At 39.4% G+C, this 14,000-nt stretch overlaps 1 protein-coding gene across 1 annotated transcript in view; it reads left to right on the top strand.

The window, feature by feature from the left end:
- Positions 1 to 3,019: 3,019 nt before the first annotated feature.
- The window catches only part of wnt4 (Wnt family member 4), a 38,309-nt gene continuing 27,328 nt past the window's right edge, over positions 3,020 to 14,000 (top strand). The window contains exon 1 of the mRNA XM_023353472.1: positions 3,020 to 3,497. Within this exon, the coding sequence (XP_023209240.1) occupies positions 3,421 to 3,497 (77 nt within the window). The 5' untranslated portion in view covers positions 3,020 to 3,420. The remainder of the gene's footprint in view (positions 3,498 to 14,000) is intronic.

Raw genomic sequence — 14,000 nt, 5'->3', positions numbered from 1 at the left:
TTTTTATAAAAGGTGTCAGTTTGAGAAACTGCTGGAAATCATTATTCACTGCATATTGTATTTTATATTTTTAACGCTCAGACATGATTCAGGGGTCTCAAACTCCAGTCCTGGAGGGCTGCAGTCCTGCAACTTCTAGATGTGCCTCTGCTGCACCGCAACTGAACAGAATAATTAGGTCATTAAGGCTCTGAGAACAAATTTACACAAGGAGGAGGTAAGTAAACTATTTCATTCCAGTATTTTGTACCTGTGGCACATCTAAAAACTGCAGGACAGCGGCCCTTGAGGACTGGAGTTTGAAACCCCTGATTTACATGAAACAGATAAATCTGCTGTGTTTTGTAAAGAACTTCACAATTCAATTCCATGTCCATACGACTCAATTTAGTTTTAAATATTTCAATAGTGACTTAGTAAAAAGTAGTATACAAATCATTGATTAGATTTTTTAAATTAGTTTTATGCATTATGCGTTTTTTAAAAATTGTTTATGCCCATAAGAACAGCCATGGCGATACAGTGGCTACTTTAACATTTTTGAGTAAAATATCTGAAAATAAAACAGTCGCACAATAGCACTTGTGCTAAATACTGAGTACTGTATTAATAGTGTAAACATAAATAATTGATAATTCACATCATTTTTAGCTAATTTTTTAAACAATATTGCCATTCTGACCCTCACTCCTCACCAGTTGGTGGCAGTAATGTCCACCAAACAGCTGTTTGCCAACCGGATGTGAAGTCGTCTTCTTCCTTCACACCCCAGTGTTTTACATGTGACACCAAGCAAGCAGAACATCAAGTTGGTTATTTGAGCCGTGAGAAACGACTTTCTTTTACTGGAACTATTAAAGGACACAACTTTTATTTCTAAGGTCCAACATGATCTCCTTTTCAGCACCATTTTACCATTTTACCTCCTTGGGATATTTGAAACCCCGTCATGTAGGTTAGATTATTATCTAACCTATGAAAAAGAATCTGGCTGAGTTTTATTTTAAGAGATCAACAGTAACCTTTTCGTCACTGTTTTAGTCCCATTCAAATGTGGAAGCTACATTTTCAATAAAAATATATAAATTATTGAATTTACCTTTGGGATCAATGACGTTTTCTTTTTCTTTTTAAACAAGCTATGAAGTATTAAGGCTCTTATTTAGAAAAAATGTCTAGGTTTTAGTTTGAAAGCCCAAATTACTAACCTGTTAGCATCTGTTTTAATTTGAAACCTACTAATGTAATAATATACAGTATCTACAGCAAGAATTGGCTTCATTTGATGCTGTTGGTCCCTAAAAATGCTCTAGTTCTCTATGTTTACAGTGATCTATCATCTATTAACACTTATTCCAATTGCGTTATAGAAGATTATTCAGTCACAACATCATTTTTAATCTATATATTGCTTTACATTTCATTCCACCTAAATGTACGATCTGCTCCTGCGATGCCTGGATTTTCCTCTTGACAAATGTAAAAGGCTTATCTTATCTCACTGCATCTCACTGACTGTCAAAACACACACACACACACACACACACACACACACACACACACACACACACACACACACAAGGATTGAGCCACATGAAAGAAAAACAGCAACAAGTTTTGTCTTGTCATCTCCATACATAAGTGTGGTCTATTTTTGGTATTTTTCCCGTCAAAAATATATCTTGTGAATCTTTATTTCTGTGCATACACTGTTTACTGTAGTTTTCACTGTGAATTTAAGGAACTTGGATGCAAAACCTTCTTGTTTCCTTGTTCATCTGCACTGCCCTATGCACTGTCATAAGAATAAATAGCCAATTCGGACTGATGTATTACCAAGGATGGCAGAGATTTTTTATGCATTTGCATCATTTTTTAAACGCTTCTAGCATAATTCAGCCTGACATGGGTAAGGTCATTGAAAACCTTGGGGTCAAACTCATAACACTTTTTCAATGAAGGTGTAACTGCAAATGCTTACATTTGACTGTAAAGCTAAATTAAAGGTGAGAGACACTCCTGGTTAAAACTATTTACAAATGTTGGTGGATGACAAAAAAAGTAAAATATATATATATAAAAATCCAGTTTCCTGTTTTTTATTTCCTTTTATCCCTTTTTTAATTTTATGTTTTATTTATTTGTTGTACAAACTTACAGTAACTCTTTAGCAGCACATGGTTTCACCAACACAAGAATAAATATAACATTGATATTGCCTAAAGAAGGCAACGACAACAGAAAGGATCCCAGTCCAGAACCCTGAGGACCACCAAAATATTAACAAAATAAAGTTAATAAATTATTATTATGGACAAATTGGAATCCATCAAACGTCATTTAAACCAAGACACTTTTATGTCCGTGTTTTTGAATGAATAATTTTCCTCATACTGCTCAGCCTTCTTCTCGTTCTCTTTATCACGTCAGTCATGAAGTTAGTAGTTTCACACGCATCTCTGTTTATTACCTGCATGTACAAAGTTCTGCTGCAATGGTGTCGCTTGTCTGATTATTTGAATGTTTCTGGTTTTAAGCGTAGACCTTCCGCAGCCGAGCTTTTTATAGCCACGTTAGCCGCAGAATATTTGGTGGCGAGGCCAAGCCGAGGTGTGTGTGTGTGGGTGTGTGGGGGTGTGGGTGTGGTGCGAGCCAGGCGCGTGTGTGTGCATGTTGGACAGGAGCGGTGAGTGGCATGGGAGGGCAATAGTGAATGGCTGCGCTATTGCATCCTCCCAGGAGAACTCTAAAACACAAACACACACACACACACACACACACACACACACACACACACACACACACACACACACACACACACACACACCCCTCTAGACAACACTTCAGCAGCTCACTCAACCCGCCTACTTCATCCCCCTCACGAAAACGAAGATTTAGGAAAGAAGAAGAAGAAAAAAACCTCCCATCCTGGTGGCATACCTCTCCATCCTGGCACCGCCCCTCAGCTAAAGTCAGCGCTCACGGTCTCTCCTCATCAGACTTTACGGAGAGACGGCGGTGTGTGTGCAGGGGGCCCCGCTCAGGCTGTGCGCATGTGGCAGAGCCGACGGGACGGGACGGACTCAGCGTGTCAGACCGGCGCAGAAGGAGGAAGAGCTCGTTCACCTCTCCACGCGCTTTCAGTAATGCGCAGCAGAAAAGGAAAACAAACAGACTAAAAAACATCAAGTTAAAATTTCTTTTTTTTTTCTTTTTCTAAATATACTTAGTTTCTCTTCATTTATATCTGAGCTCTCTGTGCCGTGGCGTGGAAGCTGCCAGAGGCAGAGGACGGGACGGGATCCCCTGGATGCGGGACGATGGATTAACTTCCCGCGGTCTGGTTTACTCTCCGTCCTTCGAGCCCCTCTTACCTGGGGATTATTCGGCCCGTCGGACCTCCAGTCTCTGCCTCTCGAGATGAGTGAGGATCTTGTTCTGCGCTGCGCCCTGATGCTCTGCTGCGCGCTCCTCTCCGTCAGCGCCAGCAACTGGCTGTAAGTTTCTGAGCCTCCAGTTTTGTTTTCATTTCTCCTGACCGGAGCACTGCTTCTCACTTTCTCCCCATACTCACGGCGCGCGCACATATTCACCCCCCCCCCCCCCCCCCCCACCGCCCCCACCCACACACACACACACACACCTGTTCTCTTGCTGTTTTCATTCTGATCTCTGCATCGCCTGTGCTCGTTACCTCCGGCTCAGCGGCCGCTCAGGTTAATTGTTAACCATCTCAGGCTCTCTCTCTCTCTTACACACACACACCCCTACACACACGCACGCCCACACACACACGCCCGCACCCACACGCCCACACACCCCTCCCCCCCACACACACACTCTCTCTCTGTCAGAGGTTTAATAGCTGACACTCTATAGGGGAGTAAAAAACTTTTGCACAAAATAAAACTCAACAAAACAAAGAATCCGACATGTTTATTCTAAAAAGGAGAACTTTTCACTGACAAATTAAACTGTAGGCGGCTATAATATTTAGACAATTCGTAGAAAAAGAAGTTGCTGAAATATTTTGATTAAAGAGATATTTTTCCTTTTTTCACCTAAATATTTTTTGGACCAGTTCGACATTCTGTTTAAAAATTACCGTTAGAGGTGTGGGATGAAGCACAGCTCTGGTATCGATCCGATGCCAAATGAACACTGGGTCAGTGTCTCTAGTACTGATGCGCTGCTTTCTATTATTTACGTTTGACACACCTTCAAACTTCTGGCCTCCAGGAGTCTTTGTGGCTTTTCTTTTGTATTAATTAGTTAAAACCTCAGACAGAATTTTGACAAAGCTTAAAGGTGACCACACAATGTTTTAATAATAAATTAGCTCAACAAACAGGAACATTGAAAAATAAGTAAATATAAAAAACTTATCGGTTGAGAAAACATAATCTGTTTTTAGGTCGATTTGAGAAACTAAATTAAAAACAAAAATTAAAATAAAATTTCATGTGAAACTAGTATCAATCGTACCACCGTAGTGATATCGATATCAATATTACTGATATTTTTGGATTGATGCACCTGCCTTCATCTTCAACTTTATAACCTAACAATTATTCCTGCTATTGCCAAAATGATCAATCAATCAATCAATCAAATTTTATTTGTATAGCACATTTCAGCAGCAAGGCATTTCAAAGTGCTTTACATCATTACAAACACAGAAACACAATTTCAACATAGAATCAATAATCAAAACACAGCATTAAGTCAAGTTTCATCAATAAATTTGTAATTGATTACATTTCAAATACAATTCTAAACAGGTGGGTTTTTAGTTGAGATTTAAAAGAAGTCAGTGTTTCAGCTGTTTTACAGTTTTCTGGAAGTTTGTTCCAAATTTTGTGGTGCATAGATGCTGAAAGCTGCTTCTCCTCGTTTGGTTCTGGTTCTGGGGATGCAGAGCAGACCAGAACCGGAAGACATGAGAGGTTTGGAAGGTTGATACAACAACAGCAGATCTTTGATGTATTGTGGTGCTAAGCCATTCAGTGATTTATAAACTAACAACAGTATTTTAAAGTCTATTCTTTGAGCTACAGGGAGCCAGTGGAGAGACTTTAAAACTGGTGTTATGTGCTCTATCTTCCTGGTTTCAGTGAAAACGCGAGCAGCAGCATTCTGGATCAGTTGCAGCTGTTTGATTGATTTGTTGGACAGACCTGTGAAGACGCTGTTGCAATAATCAATACGACTGAAGATGAACGCATGGATGAGTTTCTCTAGATCTGGCTGAGACATTAGTCCTTTAATCCTGGAAATGTTCTTCAGGTGATAGAAGGCCGACTTTGTAACTGTCTTTATGTGGCTCTGGAGGTTCAGGTCAGAGTCCATCACTACTCCTAGGTTTGGGGCTGATCGTTGGTTTTTAGTTGTAATAACTGAAGCTGTGCATTGACTCTAGATCTATAACTCTAGATCGTTCCTCTTTAGGTCTAAGAATAATAACTACAGTTTTGTTTCTGTTCAGCTGGAGAACGTTTTGGAACATCCACACATTTGTTTGTTCTAAACATCTGTTCAGTGATTGGATGGGTTCTGAGTCACCTGGTGACATCATAATGTGGAGCTGTGTGTCATCTGCATAGTTATGATAGCTAATATTATTTCCTGTTATAACCTGAGCTAGTGGGAGCATATAAATATTGAGTAAAAGGGGTCCTAGGATTGAACCTTGGGGTACCCCACATGTGACCTTTGACCTCTTTGATGGGAAGTTTCCAATTGAAACGAAGAAATTCCTGTTCTTTATGTAAGATTCAAACCAGTTAAGCACTGGACCGGAGAGTCCGACCCAACTCTCCAGTCGATTCAGTAACATGTCATGGTCAACAGTGTCAAAAGCTGCACTGAGGTCCAACAGAACCAGCACTGTGGTTCTTCCACAGTCCGTATTTATATGGATGTCATTGAACACTTTTATGACGGCAATCTCCCTGATATAAGATGTAAGATGATGTAAGATATTGATTATTACAGGTATGGGCCTTGTACTTGTAAGTGAGGGGAACTGTAATAGTCTTTTCTGATGAGACAACATGCAGCATCAGGAGGACATTAGGCTCCATTTAGCTGGAGAAACTGGACATGCTGCCACTTTATGTTCATGATTGTAGAAGAACTCTCAGCTGGGGGGCATTTTGTTATTTCTGTATCCATGAGGATTAATAACCTTGGTTTAATCTGAAAACACAAACAATTTACATAATAACAGTAATAATAAACACCATTATTACTGTCTGCATTCACTCAAAATTTAGGAGAAGAAAAATCAATCTGACTACTTTTAAATTGCCGCAACATATTGACTTTTAGTGCTGTCTAATTTTTAATTATTGTAATTTTCATTTTGAAACACACATTTGAAGGAAACTATAGAATTAAGTTGGAAATATTTTTTGCTTTGAAGCGACAGGACAGTGAAAGTTGTCTTTCAGCTCACCCACAGTGCACAGCAACAGGTGGGGGAGGGGCCACACTGCGTTACATCATGCTCCAATACAGCGAGAGAAAACTCTACTCACACAAGCTGTTCCTTTACTAAAGACAAATGTGATTGTTTTGATAGTTTTCTTTAAATACATCACATAGAACTGAGGGTTTCTGAAGAAAAACACACCTTTGTGCCTTTATCAGAAACAGAGAGGATGTTTAGGATGAAAAACAAAGAAGCTAGAAATTCTTTGTTTTGAAATTGTCCTTTATAGAAATGTAAATCATTTCTAAGTATTACATCCTGCCTGTGGATGAAGCTGAGGTTTGTACTAGACTAGAGGCGTAAAGCAGTGAGTCCCTGCTGGGCCGGCGTGTCGCCTCCTCCCGGGTCCTGGGAGCCGGTCGGTTGGGCCACATGTGTGTGCCTGCTCTCCCAGCAGACCTGTGGGAGGTGTTTAGCTCACTTTCTGCATTCCTCTTCAGGCTCCGCTCCATTCTCTGCTGCCATTCATTTCCATTACCTGCAGAAAATCTGTTCGTTTTAGAGGTCGACCTCTTGTTTGTCAGTTCTCCCTCTCTGCACACCCTTTCCTTCGCAGTTAATACAAACTATACCTGCCGCAGAGATCCATTATTAGCTGACAAATCACCGCTGACACAAACGTCTGCTGTAGACGTCGCACGTTTCCTGGTGACGGCGACCTTGTGAGATTTATAACGGCCCTCTCGTGTTTGCGTCGGGATCTTGCTGCAGACGGTCTAACTGACGCTGTTGACAGATTCATCAGTGGAAGTCAAATTAAAGCCATGCCAAACAGCTCAAGCTGCCTTGAACTCTGTCACTGGGTGCAGGATAATTGTGCTGTTTGGGAGCTGAAGGTGTGGTGACAGCAGCCCACAGCAGGACGTGTACAGGCAGGCCGCGGAGCTGCCGCTCTGCTCTCTGGGATTTACACTGCTCAGACGAATCTGTGTGGTCCGCAGCAGTCGTCAAGGCTTCAGCAAGGGTCAAAGGATGGCCAGCAGTCAGAGGGACTGTTAACAAGCAGCTATAAAACATGTGACAACTACATGTAAGCAATGTCTTCATGCATGTGACCCCTGGGAGCCCTCAACCGATCACTAAATCTAATGAGAGGAGATTAGATCAGACATCAAGATCATTCAGCTTCCCGTGTGAGCTTTCGTTTTTCATCACTGCTGTTTAACTGGCCGCATGTTACAGCTGCAAGGACGCGCTGTTACTCTGTTGGTTCTTCTCTAACCTTGCGTCGGCCACACGAAGTGCTGGGAATGTTCAGTTTACCTTGGATGATATGATAGATAGTTCACCTTGATGTAGGAAACGGCTTTCCTATGTCACTTTCCTATGTTACTTCAATTTCAGATTTCTTTCAGATAATGTGCTAATTGTTGCTAATTATGTTGCAAAAATACTGAATCTTACCATTTACCCGTTTCTAATGCAAATATCTTTGTACACTTGAAATAAGGCAAAACTAACTTGCAAGTAAATCTTTAATAAGATGGAACAGCTTGGTTTAGGTCAATAATTCTTGAATATTGATCAAAAGTATGAGTTCCACTGGCAGATTCCTTTCACTGATAGCACAATTAAAAATTTATTGCTATCCGTGAAAAAGTCTCTCAATGTAACTAATACTTTCCCATGAATATTAAGGAATTATTGACTTAAAACAAGCTCCTATATCTTGTGGAAAAGTTACCTGTAAGCTAGTTTTGTCTTATTTCAAGTGTACTAAAAATATTTGGACCACAAATACTCACTAAGATTTTGTATTTTTGCAGTCCAATCCAATTAAAACAGATATCAAAGGTGTTAGGGATGCACAATATATTGGCTCTAATATCGGTATTGGCCGATATTACTCATGTTTTAACATATCGGTTAATCGACTGAATCGACTGGTATCGCTCTGATAAATAAAAATGGGCTGATATTAACAATATGATATTTATTTCCATCTTGCTGATGTTTGTTTCCATATTTGTTTGGTTACATGACAATGATAGTGATGCAGAAAAGGATTATGGGATTGTGAGTTTAACTGAATCAGAGAAGCAGTGGTGAAATCAGCTGCAATCATTTTTTCAGCGATATACACACATTTCCAGTAAGTAGTGGTTGTCGAACTTATCAGAAATAGTAATATCAGATAGCACTATATTTTAATGTTAAGAAAACTTTCAAGATCAAAATTTTGCTGCAAGGAGGCATTTATTCCAAATATTTTAGATTTTGCATCAAATTGATGTCTGTCTTTATCTGATTTCTACAAAACTCTTCAATCATGCATGTCTGCAGTACATGACAATTTCCCAGTGGCTATTTATAGTGTGTTCTGTGATTGTGACATATCTCAGTGTACCACTAATGTCCAGCTAATTGTTGTTATGGCGATGCCTTCTGCCTCCTTGCCGTGTGAACAGCTTTCTGTGCATACATATTGTTTGTGTCTTGTTTGTGAGTCTGTCTCAATTTGCTGTTCCTACTCCAAAGCAAAAATGCTGCCAAACAAATGATTTAAGAATAGTTGGGGCCTCTTCTGTTGCAGCTTGCTAAGGTGATGACTACAAGCTGCATCAGAGTTGATTCTGCATGGCTCCTCAAATGAGCCAGACTTTCTAGGTGATCAAACCAGAGTTCGATTAAAGGAGCAGCATCATGTAAAATGGACCTTTTTGAGCTTTATATAAAGTTCTAATGTTATTCCTTCATCAAAAACATACTTGGAGTGTTCCTTTGATTCTTTCATGCATGTTGGAGAAATCCTTTAATCTCCCATGGCAACCACTCAGCTGTGAAAATCACCTGGTTGGACCTAACCCTGCCTTCAAGGCTCAGCTTCTCCTCAGAGCTGCAGTTTCAAAGCTTCTGAGCTTCTGCCTCACAGAGCATCTCTCTACCCACAACTCCCCACTCAGCTCCTTCAGACTAGCAACCAGCAATTAGCAAACACCTGGTGGTATTGTGCATCAGCTGAGCTCATTATTCGAGGTATTTCTCAACAAAATGCTGGTAAAAACGTTGTTAAAGGGTTAATAGAGGAGCCATGTTGTGATGACTTCCTGACTTTCAGAAAGAGCAGGAGGTTTTAAAGACACAGAGGCCTAATTTCAAGGCATTAAATTAGGAAGTCAGATTTCTTTTAAGTCATATTTAATACATTTTTAGAACTGAAGGTAACATAGTGACTTAATTGTGCTATCAAGTGGCACTATGTGCCTTGAAAACACATAATACTGCCGTTTTAAAGCGGCTGGTGTGAATGTGAATGTGAATGCACCATATAATGGAACTAAGGTTCAAACTGAGCACTAAGAGAACTGAGATAAACCAATGGAAAAAATATGAGTGAAATTATTGCTTTTTTGTATTAATTTTGTAATTTTTTGTAATAATTGTATTATTTTGTATTATGACAATATTTCATAAATGCTGCAAAACAATCCAAATTTTCTGAATTGTTTTAATAAATGTTAAACTGCAATAATTTTCACATTTTCTTGATGTACAGTTTGGTTGACTGATATGTTTGACTTATTGTTGGCTATCAATGTAAATCCATTTACTTAAAGTTGACTAAATTTTGAAAAAAAAACTGAGAGACATCCATCCATCCATCCATCCATCCATCCATCCATCCATCCATCCCTCAATCCATCCCTCCATCCATCCACCCATCCATCCATCCATCCATCCATCCATCCATCCATCCATCCATCCATCCATCCATCCATCCATCCATTTGCAAAAATGACAGCAGGTTGCCAAATAGGAATTGTTTATTGGGTAGTTTCAGGGTTTGACCATGTGATGAACACAAAAATTCTCTTATGGCAACATCTGCACTGTGACGGACCGGCGACCTGTCCAGGATGGACCCAGCCTCTCACACAATGACCACTGAACGTAGCACTAGTTCCTCTGCTACCCTGCAGGGATGAATGGGTAAAACAATGGATGGATGTTTTCTCAAGGCACTTTCCAAGACCAACAGAACCCATTCACATTCAACTATATAGAATTAAATCAGTCCAATTATTTAGTCAGCATATCAATCATTTTTGTAAAAACACATTTTCAGAGGCTGATCAGAATGCCTGAATCTCTAACCAGAGGGTGGATAAGAAACCTCACTACGCCTGAAGGATTACATAGAGACAGGTTAAGAAAATGAGCAGACTGGCTCAAAGTCATTTGTTTGTTTAGTTAAACTGGCGCAAATCTCCTTTACAGAAAGGATTGCAGTCTTTATTTATTGTCTGAAGACAGCACATTGCTTTCTAAACCTCAAAGAACAGGCTATTTACTTTTGAAACCCTTGTGGGAAACAGTGAGTTCAAGTTAGGACGTCACAGTCTTCTGTCAACCTGATGCAAGAGATAGAGAAACAAAGGCAATCGCGATAAAGACGTGAATACTGTTGTAACTTTATCTTACATGTGATTTGCTCACCCCAGCTGCTAAATATACTTACATCATGTCACCGTATCTCTGCATTGTATGGAAAGTATGACTCCTTAGGTTTTCTGTTTGTTGCTATGCGAGTGTGTGAACATGTGTGCATATCTCTGGCATATTCATTGTGAGGCACTGCAGTGCATATCCACGTTGGCTTTTCCTCAAATCAAAACTGTCACATTTAGATATTTAGTGCTGCGCTCTGTTGTCACTTTGGTGTGTTTCTGAGGGACCAAACGCAGACGAAGAAGGAGGCAGAGGACAGTAAGTGCAAAAGGAAAGTCCAAAAACTAAATATTTCATCCAAAAGTGGTGATATCAGAAAAGAAACTCAGAAACTTGGCAAGTAGGGCCAGAATGGATCCAATTTAATGAATGGCAGAACAGAAACTATACAAGTGTACAAGCATAATGATAGGGAAAAAACTCAGAAACAGAGAAATAAAACAGGAAGTGAAGAGAACACTGAACAGAAAGGACCAACTTTAACAGAATAGGACAGGAAATCACATATCAGAAACTCCTCTAAGAGCAAGAACAGAACAAACACAAAATCATGTCGTTAACCTGAAGACCAGAACCTGTTCTTAACTCTAAAGTCAACTTTCAATTCCTTTTACTCTTGTTGACTCCAACTTGGGTCACTACTAATGGTAGTTGACTGATTGTTTCCAGTCACTTTCTAATGTAGAGGAGCACATTCATAAATATATCTACAAATATGTCCAAACTGTGTGACATTAGCTGCAACATATATGTAGTTAATTTCTGGTATTAGCGGGGGTCAGGGACCACGGCCACCCACTAATGGCTGAAATTCACAAATACTTGAGATTATCTCAAAAAATTCTTAGAACTGCCTGTTTCAATAATTCAAAACCAAATAGACCTTAGTATGGATTAATACACACATTGGACACAGTCTTAAGGGTCGAGTCAAACGCCAAGCGACCGACAAAATTCCTGCATGTGAAATTTTGAGCTCATAAATATGCACACGCCGGCCAGCGATGCGACACAAAGAAAGTGGAAAAAGGTTCAACTTTTGTCGCTGTCTCTGTCACTATCGTGTTGGTTGAGTCCAACCCAAGGTTTCAGAAAACTGTTGCTTTTCAATGTTGTCCTGTGAAGCTAATATCTACAGTCTTCCATATCTCCACTGCAGCTGGCCAGAGCTAAGAAAAATGACCTTGATTGGCTGCTTTGCAAGTGCCTACCAATAGTGTCTAGTACTATTGTGTCAAGGCACTTCAGCTGTTTTCTTTGACATGATATCAGCCATTAGGACTGAACTTTGAATAGGCAGAAGCGGGGTTCAATCTAGAAACAGCACAACCTATTTATGGCAAATTAAAAATACATTTAAAATTTTACTAGTACATTAAGTACTCTTGATGTTATGTGTAGTATTATTTCTGCATTTGTCCGTTTTTGTCAGACTCTACCAGAGCAAAACTACAAGTCCAAAAATCTGCTCACAAACGCAAACGACACGGACACAAATTCTTAAGTCGTTTCCCTTCTGTAATGTGAGACATCTTTACAGACCGCACAATTCATCCATTTGTGAGCAGTTTTTTTAAAAAGTGATTTTAAACAGAAAACAAATGAGCCGGACTCGGAGGAGTTGTACGACACTAAGCACTTGGCAGAGAATCATTCAATCCATGGTTCTAGGCCTGCCTGTCGCTGAGGGGCTGATGGATCTTGTTGCCAGTTTGGAGCTGTGAGAAGACACCTCAGCGAGGTTCACTGGAAACGACACTTGACAGTAACTATGTGACACATAATTAGTGTGTCATTTAATCCATTTATGAAAACATTCACTGCTTCGATATGTTTTATCCCTTGAAATGTTTCATTCCAAAGACAAATCCAATTTCAACATGGAAATTCAAAGTCTCTGATGTCGGTGAATTAAAAAACTATTCATACTGGATTTGTGTATATTAATACATTCTTGACTGATACAGTACGTTTTTATTATACATAGGAAACCATCTGCAATACACACACCCACACACACAAACACACATTAAACTGTGTAAACAGTAACCAGTAAACGCTGCGTGTCAGGACCTGTTCGCTGCTCATGAATGATGCAAATTTTCACAAGCAGGCTCATCTCCTTATCTGTCCAAAGTGAATGTGGAAATAAAAACAACCTGAAAGCTGCCAGGTTGTGATAAAATGTCTCATTATAAATGCAATACTAGATGAGAGCCAATTTTTTTTTACCTTTACTTAGGAGAGAAACAGGTGATAGTAACTGAATATCTTTTGTCATAAAAGCCAACTGTTTTAGTATCTCTACTAGCAAAATGATTCTTTTATACACCAATAATCAATTTAGTTAATAAAACTGTGTCTTACTATGAATGTTATTAAAATGTAAGATGAATTTGGTTGTATTATTAGGTTATGATGATAAAATCTGATACTGACAGTTAAAGAAACATTTCACTGCAGAATCATTTTTTTATTGCATTTATGTTATTGTTGCTCAAATCAATAAAACAAAAACACAAAGAAATGTTTTTTAACCAAAGATGCACCGATGATAAAGTTTGGCCGATGTCAATATCAGATATTAATATTGCTGCCAATAACCCATATTTACCAATATTTACATATCTTATATATATTTCACTACCCTGCTGACACATTGAGAAAAAAAAACAACCACACAGCTGATTTCACCTTCTTTGTGTCAGTTAAACATCCCACAATCCTGTGCTGCATGACTATCACTGTCACATGACCAAACAACCTCCACCTGACCAACTTGCTAGCATTCCTCTAGCTTTAATAGAGGATTAAAGCTGGATTTTCTGGATATCCTGGCTTAATTAAGCCTCGATTCACGAAACTAGTAACACATATTTTACCATGGTGATTTAACCTGTGCAGCCAGTCTGCTACAAACCAGGCTAACAGCCAGGCTTAGTGAAGTCTGGAGCCTTACCTGATCAGTCAGCGCTCACACTGATCAGAAACCAGTGAGTTTTGCCTCTGATTCTGTTTTCTTATCCGTCTGTTTTTGTCTTTTTTATTAGGCTGTATT

Source organism: Xiphophorus maculatus, chromosome 20 (genome assembly GCF_002775205.1).
Source record: "Xiphophorus maculatus strain JP 163 A chromosome 20, X_maculatus-5.0-male, whole genome shotgun sequence".
Classification (NCBI taxonomy): domain Eukaryota; kingdom Metazoa; phylum Chordata; class Actinopteri; order Cyprinodontiformes; family Poeciliidae; genus Xiphophorus; species Xiphophorus maculatus.
This window is presented reverse-complemented; position numbering and strand designations above follow the sequence as displayed.